This window comes from Dermacentor silvarum, chromosome 3 (genome assembly GCF_013339745.2).
Source record: "Dermacentor silvarum isolate Dsil-2018 chromosome 3, BIME_Dsil_1.4, whole genome shotgun sequence".
Taxonomy (NCBI): Eukaryota; Metazoa; Arthropoda; class Arachnida; order Ixodida; family Ixodidae; genus Dermacentor; species Dermacentor silvarum.
In genome coordinates this window covers 16322574-16336471 of record NC_051156.1, presented here as the reverse complement: position 1 = coordinate 16336471, position 13898 = coordinate 16322574, and the positions used below count along the sequence as shown (strand labels likewise).

At 46.4% G+C, this 13898-nt stretch overlaps 1 protein-coding gene across 2 annotated transcripts in view; it reads left to right on the top strand.

Annotated features, from left to right (window-relative positions):
* The window catches only part of LOC119445344 (focadhesin), a 377760-nt gene that overhangs the window by 30850 nt on the left and 333012 nt on the right, over positions 1-13898 (top strand). For both annotated transcript variants that reach the window (XM_037709656.2, XM_037709655.2), the window contains exon 4: positions 11658-11756. In XM_037709656.2, the coding sequence (XP_037565584.1) occupies positions 11658-11756 (99 nt within the window). The remainder of the gene's footprint in view (positions 1-11657; positions 11757-13898) is intronic.

Genomic DNA, 13898 nt, shown 5'->3' with positions numbered 1-13898 from the left:
GAAACAAGTGACAGCTCTTATCACCCAACAAATCTGCGAATCAGTATAGCTATGTAAAAGTTGTATGACTTTATGTATTCATACATAGACTTCCGTTAATTTGATTTCAGTTAATCAATTTTGCCGGTTAATTCAATCCCAACAGAAGGTCCCGGCTGGCGCCTATGCATTTCTACGGGCCCAAACTGTCATTATTGCGGTGTTAAAATTGGCATTCGCCGGATAAATTGAACTTGACCAGCCAGCATGGACGTGCCTGACCCCTATGGCGACCCAAATAACGATCCCTTTATTGGCAGCGTCTTGGCGGAGTTTAGGGGACAGTGAATGCATTAAGCACGCGTCATCTCCCTACGAAAACGCCTACTTTCAGCCTGCCCTAGGAAGCTTGTGAAGCAATAACGGTAGCTCTGAACGTCTGATTACGGTATTTACCCAGTTCTAACGCGCATCTTCTTTTTTCCCAAAGAAAATTGGGCCGCAAATTGCCTGCACGAGTGCAATCAGATACAAAACCAAAACCGCATTCGCAGCGGTTGTGCGCTTTACTGTGTAACATAGCTGTATTGTGTCGACGCTGATTTTAAAAACAGTGCAGCAAAGCAGACTTTAGAAAACCTGCCATCATTGTGCAACACGTATTAAACCCGTGCCGTGAGGCTTATAGCGCATGAAAAGACAAGGACGAATGAAGAGGTGACATACACAGGCGCTAACTTGCAACAATATTTATTTCGAGCAAAGGACCCACACATATATACAACTGTTTCGCATGCATCATCATACATGCGCCGTTTACAAAAAATGCCTTACACACCATTATGCAGATAAGCTAGCTCTTTGCGGGAAAGGGCAATAGACCGATCCTACCAGCCAGTTTCAAGACGCCACCGCTGCTGCGGTGCATGCTGGTACTTGTAGTCGTCCGGCCGCTCCAGCCGCCCGGAGTGCCTGTGCGTTCTGTTTCCGAACGATTTTTGGCAATTTTTATGGTTCGTGTAGAGCCGGTCCCTACGTGGGACTAGCCGGGTGGCGCGGGGTGTCCCCTGCGTCTTCTCTGGACCTCAATAAAGTTATTTCACTAACTCGTGTAGAGCCATCGTGAGATGGGAGGATTGACCTGCTGCGTTCCTGGCTGCTACAACAACCACACAAGGGACAAAGGCTTCGGATTCTATGTGTTTTCTAAAGAGCGAAAGCTTCGAGAGACGAGGATCCCACGGATTAATAGGTGGTACTGGTAATACACAGCGTGAGAATACGGGGACGAATAGCGGTCGCATTTTGATCGGGGCAAAATGCCAAAACACCCGTGTACTCAAATTTCCTGGAATTTGTAGATTATTTGTCGATTATAGATTAGCTATTGATTGGCTATCGCAAGGTATTGGCCACATATTTGGGCTAAGCTAAGCACTACCAAGTCATGCCGAGCATTTTCCGAAATTTATTGATTATTGATCGATTATCGATTAGCTATTGATTGGCTATCGCAAGGTATTGCTACGTGTTTGGGCTAGGCTAAGCACTACCGAGTCATCCCCAGAATTTTCTGGAATTTATTTGATTAATGATCGATTAGCTATTGATTGGCTATCGATGACTTGGCGATGATTGGCTAGCTTACTAAAATAACTTCTAAACTTCGGGATATCACTGTTACCGAAGTCTGCAAGTCGTGCGCGAAACCCATGTAGGTAAGTAGGGAACGAAAGTCGCCGCATTTCAAACCTGTCTCCAACAGGTATACAAAACCTATTATGTCCGTCGCTAAGCAAACATAACGTTGCAGTCACCGAGATGCACGTGCGCAAAAATATTAAAGCAAAACGACCGCGTACATCAGCATGTACGACATACAAAGCTCGAACAAATACGATACTCAACGCGTAATCAGCGGGTAACAACCGAAATGAAAGAGCAGCAGGCACTTCTCAACGTTCGCCTCGCATGGTGCAATGAACAGCCGATGTAATTTCTTAAAATACATGACGAATGTTTCTCAGTGGTAGAGTCGCAGAGATGTTTGGGAAGCTCGTGCGCAGTACTCAATCAGCGCGGACTGCGGTGGTGTGGTTGACCAGTTGACTACAACCAAGATGGTGATAGTGCTACTTCCGGAAAACCGGCGCATGCGCAGATCGGTCGGTGGGATCGGTCTATTGATGGTTGCGAAATACAGTTATCCCCGAGCCTGTCAATCATTTCTGCTTCGATAATTTTGCGAGTTATTCTTCCTCGTGCTCTTCCCACGATAGAGCAGTCTCTGTATGCTGGAGCACACGTCGAGCGGTCACCATCATCCGCCCCGGCATCAGTAAGCCAGCGGTTCCAAAGGTATCTGTAAAACGCGTAGCCTCTTTCTTGAAGGACAACAAGCTGTGTGTATTACCCTCAGATAAGGAGGGGGGTTTCGCGGTGTTGTCTCATGAGGCCTTCAACGAAAAAGCCTTAGATGCAGTAAAAAAAGTTTTTGTCCCATGTAGGAATCTGTGCGTGTCGAAAGTGAAAGCGAAAGCCAAGAAGCTTTGTAAACGCCTGCGTTTAGATGGTGTTTTGAAGGGTATAGGTGCCAGCAAGCTTGATTGCCTTGATGTGTTCTTTAGTGTAAAGACACACAAGATGGACGCACCTTTTCGAGCCATTGTGTCTGAAAACGGCACCTGGCAAAAATGTATAGCATTGTATCTCCAAAAAATGCTCAGAATGTTGCCAATTCAGGACCCATTTCTTGTAAATAACTCCGACGTGGTACTGGATTACTTCAGGTCATCCACACCTAAGAATATTAAGGCCTTCTCTGTAGACATAGCAGACCTGTTTTATTCCTTACCGCATTCAGGTCTGCTCTCCAGTGTTCAGTGTTCTATTGACCCTTTTGGAAACGTTGCCTTCACGAACGCAACCGGGATGTCGAATGAGAGTTTCTTAGAACTTCTTAGTTTTTATCTTCGGTCTACTTTCATTCTGTGGGAAGGGCAGCCTTGTATACAGAAGGAAGGAATTTGCATCGGATCCTGTATAGCTCCCATTCTCAGCGATATATTTTTAGCAGAACTAGACAAGAACATGAGTGGTTGGCTTCCAGATTTTAAGATTCTCAAAGTTTTTAGATACGTCGATGACTTTTTAGTTCTACTTGACTGCAGCTCTGACTGTTTTGATTTTTTAACCACTAACGCACTTTCTTTTATACGCGAGGGTTTATCTCCTTTAAAAGTAACGCATGAACTGCCGATTGACGGAAGTATTCGCTTTCTTGACATTAAGTTTTTATTTTGCAACGACCATGTACGCTGGAAGTACGAGCCCCGCGCGAACAAGCCACTGCTTCCATAACAGTCCGCGCACTCTAAGTTGGTTAAGAGGGGAATAGCAAAGACATGCTTGTCAAGCGTGTTATGCAAGTCATGCCCTGAGCAGATGACTGACAGCTTCAATGATCAGATCCTCCGCCTTCGTTTGGCAGGTTACCCTACACATGTCCTTATTAGCGTCGCTGAGAGTCTGCTCAAGTCAAAGTTATCAAAGAATTCTTCCAGCATGCCTTGTGTAGATAAGAAGAACATAGCTGTCATCCCGTATATCGACGGCCTATCACACCGTTTAAAGAAAATAGGTCAACGTGCGAGTGTTAGGGTTGTCTTTTCAGCATCTACAAAATTGCAATGTCTGTGCAGACTAACCAGACCAGACCTGCCTGAGAAATGCATGTGCACAAAGAAACACCAGGACCCGTTTGTTGAATGTGCAGGAGCAATCGTTTACAACCTTCCTTTAAAGTGTGGAAAAAATTACGTGGGACAAAGCAGAAGGTGCCTCAACGAGCGTGGGAAGACCGGTATAATGTAGCAGAAAAGCGGGGTGGGTTCCTCGACGCTCACTGCAGGCATTGCAAGTGGGCTGATGCCGGGGCGGATGATGGTGACCGCTCGACGTGTGCTCCAGCATACAGAGACTGCTCTATCGTGGGAAGAGCACGAGGAAGAATAACTCGCGAAATTATCGAAGCAGAAATGATTGACAGGCTCGGGGATAACTGTATTTCGCAACCATCAATTGCCCTTTCCCGCAAAGAGCTAGCTTATCTGCGTAATGGTGTGTAAGGCATTTTTTGTAAACGGCGCATGTATGATGATGTATGCGAAACAGTTGTATATATGTGTGGGTCCTTTGCTCGAAATAAATATTGTTGCAAGTTAGCGCCTGTGTATGTCACCTCTTCATTCGTCCTTGTCTTTTCATGCGCTATAAGCCTCACGATGTCATACCAACAAGCCCAAATCACTGCATTATAGACCCGTGCTCATTTTTCTTGCTAAAAAATCGGGTGTGCATTAGATTTTAACTTTGTTTAGAAGCTTTAACGCCATTTCTACATTAGTTTTCTAATTTAGACACCTAGAAAGCGGCCGCGCGTTTATTAGGGCAAATACTACCAAATGAATCAGCAGTGTATTCTGGCAATTTTTCTGCATCCTGTTTAATTCAGCCCGTCGGATAATTCGATCGATTTCGTCGGTCTTGTCAAGGTTGAAACAGCAGAAGTCGACTGTACTACATAGATACATAAAAGTCGTATTTATTTTATCTACATAAAATTTTATCACTTTTATGGAGATTAATTCTTTATGTTCTGTAACGTGTTCTCGGCAAATGTGTGGAATTTCATTGAAAGCCATTGTATTGATTGCATAAAATGCTCATTCAAGGCATGTAAAACTCTGCAGCACTTTACTGCCAACAAAGCATCAAATTTTATTGGTCCAAGTGCATTGAGAATGTCATTACTGTCTCAGCCATTTAGATGACACAAAAGTGTTCACGCTGACACGCTGTTCTACCATTCCAGAAGGTAGCACTTATAATCAGCTGTCGCCACTGTGCATTTGCAATTAGGTTAATTTCAATCCAATAAGCCTGTGCAAGACTTGCCACTAGAATAAAACGGCACAGTAGAACCCCATCCCTTGCTCACACGTTCTCCTGGGTATAATAACGTCACTGAAGCCCAGTTCCAGCACAAGTTTCATTGACATCCGTGTAAATAGTCTCCTTTCTTACATTGTCGTTCCCGCATGATAGTTGCGACATTGGTGTATAATTACAAGAAAAATGTTTGGTGTACTGTCTATAAAGTAAAAAATATAAAAGAAAAAGGTCAACTGCGCTATACACCTTCTGGCTGTGCACTTTCAACCAGTGCTCTTTTGATGCACTACGGTCTTAACCGGTGTCGTCTTAGCGGAGATTTTCAAAATTTCAGATACCTTACAGCACGCCATTCGATATTTGGACTCTGCCTGCCTGGTTGCGTGCTAATTTGGCCACAGAGTTGAGCAAAAATATTGATATGTTGGCTTCAAATGTGTCGGGAACCACTCCTCGGGCTTTGTGAAAAAACATAGTTCGCGGATGGGATACTCTGCTGTGAACATCTCAGCCAAGTTTTGCCGTCATGTGCGGTGTGTGGAGCTCGCATAGCGGAATGTGAAGTCACCTTTCTCTCGCTCTTTTCTAGATGCTTTATTTCGTAATATAGTAGATTCCCATACGCGGCTGCTATTGGCGAATAGCTGACATCAATCAAGAGGGGTCTTTGGATCAACGTGCTTCTTCCTACTGTTAATGTTTATATTTATTGACGCAGTTTTATAAATGGGCTGAAGTAAATAAAAGTCTAATTTCTAATTTCGATAATAATTACGTACTTCCGGAAGAAGCTGACTAACTCTGGTCATGATCGGCCGCGGCCGCCCGCATAGAAATTAAATTTTGGCCACTCTGATATCGGTGTCGCAGCCGTTGGGTCTTGCTAAATTCGACTAGTTTTGCACACTCAACTAGCCTCAAACCACGTGAAACTAAAGGTCAGACCACACGCACACTTACCACACTTGCCAGATTCTTGGTCACTCCTGGTTAGAAAGTCTTGGCAGACTTTGCTCCTATTGAGCTATTAATAGCTCTCCAAAATGCATAAGTTGGATGTGGCTACTATCCGCTGGTCAAGCTAGTGCAGGACAAAGCCGGTCTACACCACGTAGCATGGCCAGACTGGAGCGTGAGTACGCACTCAAGCCCTGTTGTGTACAAAGCAAATGCTGCGCATACGCACCATAGTTGCATAGTTGCATGTAGCTGCGGTCTGCTACCGCGGGGGCCGCGATGAGTCCACTAGCTGAGCGCACTGCGGCTCGCTGAGGACAACCGCGTTTGCTGCATCGTAGGCGCCAAAATTGGTAGTAGTAGTGTCTACGTGAATATCCAAAATGAAATTTCAGCTGGGTGCCACTGTGACATTCAGTAGGCAGAGTGTTGTGGGAATGCCCCGCTCTGTAGCCTTCGCAGTGCAAATCATTGAAGAAGGAGTGGAAGCACCGCGAACTGTAGGTTTGATTGCCAATAAGTCCGCTTCTACTGAACGCATTGAAGTATTTTTTGTGGCAAAGTATTTCTGAAATAGCGTGTTTTAACTTCAAGTACATTTCTCGACTTCGATAAAAAGTGGTTCAGGGCTCCTTTGACACGTCGCCTGGATAGTCATCAGCCATGTCACCGGTGCTTCCTCAATACCGAAGCTAGCAAAGCCTAGGCGAACCAGCAGCTGCTGACCGTGCCTAAACCACAGGACAAGCGAAGTCAATTTGCCAAGTCAGGCTAAGGGTGGTATTCTTGGGTGATCACTTTCGGTGATAGTATCAATTTCGTGCCATTTTGTGAGGCTCAGTCAACGAGAGCTTCTCTCTTGAGTTTGCCTGACCCTTGTGCTCATATCTCCAGTACCGATTCTTGCGAAATTTTCCGATACTATCTCTGAAAGTGTTCATCCAGTAGTACGTCTCTAAGTTGCAAAGGCTGCATTTTCTGTTTGTTGTGGGAGTTTCATGTGTTCAGCGTTTGTTTATTTACGTGTTAAGTAGCGGCACGGTTCCAGGCCACTTCAAGCCGTTTCATGTGGCACCAATTCCACTGTTGATGCGTGCAGTGACGATGAGGGCAGTGGCCAAGCGAGGGAAGCGCTGGACAATGACTGTTGCGAAGAAACCCACAATTATTTGGCTATCATAGCTCGGTCAACATCTCTTTGTTACCAGGGCATGAAGCTTCACTGCATGCATTGACTGTACTTTTGTATATCTGTAGCAACAGCGTGACAATAGGGAAAATACGGGCCGGCCAGGTCGCAAGCAAGCATACGTGTGCACAGCAGTGTGTTGACAAACTTGGGCCGTATTCTTGAGTGATCGTCCTCGAAGATAGTTTTTTTTTTCCAGTTTCACAGCACAGGGCACGTTGATGGTTGACAGCGATCCTGCAACAACGATAAGACAATGTGCTTGCACTGTGCCAAGAATGTCACTAATTTTTGCTGAACCCAATATTTTGGACTTTTCAGTAGTCTCTGTCGAGTCTAAATAATCATTTGCCAACTGTAAATTCTTTAGAAGCTAAGCCGTGCATAGTGTCCTTGTCTTATTATTGACTGCAGCAGGGTTGCCACAGAGCTCCCGAAGAATACTGCAATATTTTCCAAAAACAGTACTACTACTTCCTCCTGAGCTCAACTTCTTCTACTTCTATTAAAATATTTAACATCACGTTCGCGTGATTTTATCAGCATGTTCATCCTCTAATTTGTTGGGTACTGCAATGTTTTCCCCCGTGGAAAATGTTTTAGAGGTGTTCTACTGTATCCACCAGAAAGGTGGCTAAAGTCTGGGGTGCAGTTGCGCAATTCTGGTCTGCCAATGTGGTCAAGAGTTCAAATGAACACAGGCTGCCACCTCACTGTGGCAATGTTGTGGAAGCTGAGAGCGCACCAAGATGTTTGAGGCATCAAAAAGGGGAGCTGCTCAAATAAATGCTCACTCGTGCTTTTTTTTTCCTGATCACTGCTTACTCCAGTTGTACGCTTTTCGTACGTGGACTGGGGAGCAGCGATTCCAACTTACTCAGAAAAAGTAATTAAGAGTTCTGCTTGAACCTTGATATAATGGATTAAAGGATATAACGTAGTAAATCAAAAATTTGTTTTGTCATGCTTTATTTCAATGAAGCATTGTCCTGCTACAAAGCCAAAAATGCAGGACTCAACGTGTTGGTCTTGCACAATTCTGCGAGAGATTTTTGTTCGTCATTTGCACCAGCAAGCATAGGAAATTGCATCGCTATCACCGATTAACTCTCAGTAACTGCACTCATCAACTTTCTTAATTGCTTTTCATGCACAGAATTGAAACCAGTCTGTGCTTGGGTCATGTCCACTCAGTAGGTATCCTAAAACATACACCAATGTTGAGATATAAGTCTACAAAACTTGTAACGTGCACAGGAATTCCATTGTATCTTGCCAGAAAGCCTTTCATACACTCTGTGGTATTTTGTGCTAGTTGCAGAATTCCAGTGAAGTGGGTGTACCTTGATTGCTGACTGGCTTCATTGTGCCAAAATGTAGTGAATTAGAATATTTTAGAAATATTAGTTAATAAACTCGTTTAAATAGCTGATAACTGATTGTAACCCAGTTACTGATGTCTGTCGGGACAAATAATATGTGCTACTGAAAAATTGTATTTATCTCTGCACATTTTTTTGCTGAAGCACCTCATATTGAAAGCTTGTAAATGTAAGCAAAACTTTATGCTAGAACGTTAGCTTGGGTCGGTCATTTAAATAAGATGTATAAGTCACTGGTTTCTTTGCCATAATTTGCTCATGCGTATTGGGGAAAATGTTTTCTGTACCCAAGAAGGTAGACTCAAGTTCTAGTAATGTCAAATGTGTAAATAAGTAATGTCAAATCCGAAGAAACCTAAGTCCTTCTTATGAGTTGTGAATGCCCAACTGAACGCCACTGAGCTCGAGCTTTGAGTTATGAACTCCTCGCGTGCAAGCGAGCGTGCTGAGACGCTTGGCGCATTTTGATTTGGCCTTGCCAAGGTGCAGTTGGAACGCAGGCGAGAGCTTGCGTAGGCAAAGAATGCGTGGATAACACAGGCTTCCGAGAGTGAGAGTGACGTGCCGTGGCAATGCCCTCTCCCCTCACGCAACACCTGGCTACTGCAGCAGCAGCAGGTGTTCCTTTTCGCCCGCTCTGCTCCATCGAGACGCGCTCGTGACGTGGCGTCCTTGCCAATGGGAATTTAGATGCCGTTTCGCTCCTACAGACGCGGGATGCTGGCTTTTTCGCTCAATGAGCCATTTGGTGCTTTCGCATCATTAATTTCTGCATGACAAATTTAGTAGGTCCTTATTATTTAGGAGCATGTCAAGATGATTCGTAGTTACTGAAAAAGCAATGAAAACTCAATGTCATGCTGCTTGTTAAAGATATGCGCACGGTCAGTGGCATAATGAGCAGCGGCAGCTTTTATTTGGACCATCGTGTGTTGAGATTAGTTATTGTTAGCACCCACCTCAGCACTTGTTAAAAGCTGCTGTAGGGGTGGGACTCCTGCGCCAATTGCGCCATTTTGATATACATGCAGATTCCTGTGCCAAACTGCTCCAAACACAGAAAATTCACCAAAATTGCGCCACGGTGTGCCAGAATGGCTTCGGCATGTGTGCTCCGGCAGTGGCTACAAACAGCGAGTGGATTCGTTCTCCAAAAAAGAGTGCGGCCGATCACATTCCTCAGAACACGTGACGGCGCCTCCTGCACAGTTTCTTGTGATTTTCGCACTTATGAACACTGTACTTTTCGGCGCTTCTGGCAAGTGGCTGGCGCGTGCATGGCCACTCCCGACTGTTGTCACTGCTGTCGGAACGGCCAGGGCGGCTGTATTAAGAGTGTACTAGAATATGATTGATTGGGCCAAGCAACGCGGCGCTCCGTAGCAGAGGCGCAAAACAACAGAAAGTAAGCTGAGGGCACTGCGAGCAAACTAGATATTATAGGGAGGCGCGGGCTACAGCGGGTTTAGCGGGTGGCCGTCTCTGTCCACAGGGCCAGTACACCGTAAATATATTCCAATCTGTTTTTATGCCCATATGGGCGAGGCCTGAGCCATTTTGACATATGTCGAAGGGCTAATGGTGGACTTGGATAAAAAATATCGCAGTTTTGCCTGAAAGGCGAAGCATCCATTGCGATAGAACATTAGTAGACAGCTATACGAAGTAAGAATAATAGTTTTATCGGCCGTATAAACTTGTAAACATTAGCTTACTAACTTAATTAACAAGCATGGTGTCACGCGCGCACAAGTAACTGTGAACACATCTCACTCGATGACCGCGGAAACTCGCTGTCTAGACGCTGGAGTGAGGAAGCGCGGCAGCAGCAGCAAGCGAATTGACCTTCGTGCTGCGTCTCGCTTCAACGCGAACTAAGTGGTGAAAGAACAGCGCGCACTAAGCTATGAGCACTCGCACTCTGTCCTGATCGCAGACTGCTTTCAAGATAGGGCCCACGCGGCATCGCCCTATGCAGCAGCAGCCGCCTCCGGAGAACGCCCCCTCCCTCGCTCCCTCCATTCCCCACACTGTGCTTTGCTCATGACTGAAGACTGCGCTTCCTCCACGCTGTCCTTCATTGCGTGCGCGAAATTGAGCCGCCATGGTCGGCTTACTCTCGGCTCACCCTCGGCTAACCCTCGCCGAGCATACGGCAGGCGGCGACGATGTTATCGCCCATGGACTTTATACGGAACGTCACGGTGACGATGAAGGCAGAGATGCGCCTGGAGTGTCCATATGATTGCTATCGCAATAAAGACAGATTGGAATAGTTTTACGATATACCAGCGTAGTGTTGATTGCGGCTCTCTGGGTCTGCGGTGACATATCGTGACCCAGAAATTATGGTAGCGTGTCGATTGGACCGCATAAATTGAGAATGTTTTCCGCTACCATCATGAGCGTTGGTGTGGGAATATAGAGTTCAATTGTAGTTCGACTGATGTTTTCCACTTTACGGGAAAACATGTGCCGTGCCGCCGCTCCAGCCACTCTTGCGTATTCTAGTATGCTGTAGCTACAAAGCGTGCTTTTACTACGCGCTTTGTGTTGGTTTATTCTCCGTTTCATCGTGGTTTCGCGAAGTGCACTGCCATGTTCCATTATACCACCAAAATTCAGATTGGCCTGCTCCAAACTGCTCCAAAATGAAATTTACTCTGCTCCATGCTGCTCCCAAATGCAATTTTGTCTGTGCCAAACTGCTCCAAAATGCAATTTTACTTGCTTCAAAAATTGCTCCAAAATAACTTTGGGCAGTCCCACCCCTGCTCCTGGCATCTGCTAGTATTTCAAAACATTCACACATCATAAGCTTCATGAGGTTTGGTGGCTCTGTGAACTGGGGATGAGAGGATGAAAAGGTATAAAGATCATACTATCTGTAAATCAGTTGTCTTTGGAGCTATTCATTTTCATTCAGTGGTACTGACATTAAAATGCCATGGAAGCACTTGTACTCTGTGTTCTTGCCTGTGCACAGCAGTCAATACATGTTTTCATCTGCCTATAAATTTAGTGGGTTGGCACGTCGGGACTGCAGCTGTGGATAGAGTCATATTGACTGCTGCATTCATATCAACAGGCATGTATTGAATTGCATGGTCATGTGACCTATGGTACAAGTGTGAGCTTAAAATTGGCCTTGTTGTGGCCAGCGAGTGTTTCTTGTTTGGTCATGTTTTGCATTGCAGGCAGCCGAGCGGTGCAATCGCAGCTGTGGGTCGACTGCTGACCCTGCACATGCATGGAGAGCTCCAGGCTGGCGCCTACCGCTGCCCCTTTGCACTCAGGTGGGTGGGTGGTGTTTTGCCAACACTTATCTTAAAATGCCCAATTTTTAGAGCTTGCTTACGATTGACACCTAAAATCTTTGGATTTTTTGTTTGCTTCTAGTTCAGAGTAAAACTGACTTCAAATGGGGAGAAAGTGATTTCAGAAGAATTTGAATGCTGTATGTATTTATTATGCATTTCTTCCTCGTCTGTATACTATCATCATCACCATATGTTTGTCTTTATTCTTTATTGCCTGTGTGTGATCATCATCATCAAATGATCACATACAAGCCCGTGAGTGCGGGATCAAATCCCGGCTGAGGCGGCCGCATTTTTATGGGGCTGAAATGCAAAAATAACCGTGTACCGTGCATTGAGTGCACGTTACAGGTATCCAAAATTAATCCGGAGTCCCCCCCTACGGTGTGCCTCGTAATCATGTCGTGGTTACTGCACTTATGACCCCATCATTATTTTACAGCGAAAGCTGTATATGGCTTGGCAAAACGAAAAACCGTTCTTCCCATGTTACTCTAAACGTCTCTAAAAGTCCAGCTGCACCATGACCTCATCAAATCAGACAGCGGCAAAAACGCGTTCTACCGCAGCCGTGGCCTAGTGGTAGAACGCCCGCCTCGGCTGCGGGAGGCTGTGGGTTCGATTCCCACCGCCGCCGGGCACCCACTGGTTCAAAAGGGTACAAGCGTACCCCGGCCTGGCGTTCGGCTTCCTTCAGGGGTGATACGCTTGGGAAAGGAGCCTGCGCCCTGAATTCCCGTCGAAACCAACGTGAGCACGGAAAAAAAGTGGTGTCTGGGCCGCTCCCATGGCGGTCATTTCCCACTCGACCTTCACAAGGCCTTCGACAACGTGAAGCACTCCTCCATTGTCAGCAGTCTAGCCGCGCTACAACCTGGAGAGCGCACATACAAATATATTAATACCTTTCTCTTCGACAGAACGGTTGAGCTATCGGTGGGCTGCCTCACTTCCCAGCTGATCAAAATCGGCGACCGCGGCACCCCTCAGGGAGCCGTTCTCTCGCCCTTTCTCTTCAACCTCGCGATGAGGTCACTATCCCCCAAGCTGGACGCAATCCCGGGCCTGTGCCACACACTTTATGCGGACGACATCACGCTATGGACGACCACCGGGTCCGACGGGCAGATCGAGGAGACCCTCCAGAGGGCTGCGGACGTAGTTGTCCAACATGTGGGTGACGCAGGCCTCAAGTGTTCGCAAAGCAAGTCTGAATTGATGATCCTCCAACCTCCCGACCTACGAAGAATAAAATCTCCACTACCCATTATCAACGTACTGGTTAATGGCACGCCAATGCCCCAAGTGGAGCACATTAGGATACTTGGTCTCATCGTGCAGAAAAACCACTACAACAATATCACACTAGACCGCTTTGCCATATCGGTAAATCAGACGGCTCGCTTGATACGCAGGGTAAGCGCACTCAGGCAGGGCATGAAGGAGAAGGAATTACTCCAGATCATTCAGGCCTTTGTCGTGCCGCGTTTCACGTACGCTTTGCCATACCTACAACTCCGACAAACTGAACGCGATCGGCTAGACCGCCTGATACTCCAGGCTTATAAGACCGCTTTGGGACTTCACCGTAATACCTCAACAGAACGCCTCCTCAGTTTGGGCCTACACAACACCCTGGAGGAACTCGTAGAAGTGCAAAGGACTGCGCAAATATACCGGCTTCAAGGAAGCAGGACGGGTCGTTGGATCCTGGACCGCATTGGGCACTGGGTTTCTCCAACGCGCATTGACCCTGCCACCATTCCGCCAGAAATTAGGAGGAAATTCCTCATCAAGCCAATGCCAAAGAAGATGTTGGCCGGCCACCACGATGGAAGAAGAAAAGCGAGAGCAAGGACTCTCCACAAAACTCACGGGTCTAACCCGGAGGCGGCTTACGTAGATGCCGCCAAATACCCAACCAATAACAACTTCGCCATCAGCGTGGTCTCTCTTCCCAACAACCGGGACTGCCAGTCCCGTGTATGCATAGCATGCTCGCTGAGAGCCCCCAACGCAATTGAAGCCGAAGAGGTCGCCATTGCACTTGCAGCAGCGGCAGGCTTCACCACAATTCTGAGCGACTCCAAGGCCGCCATCAGCAACTTCACTCGTGGC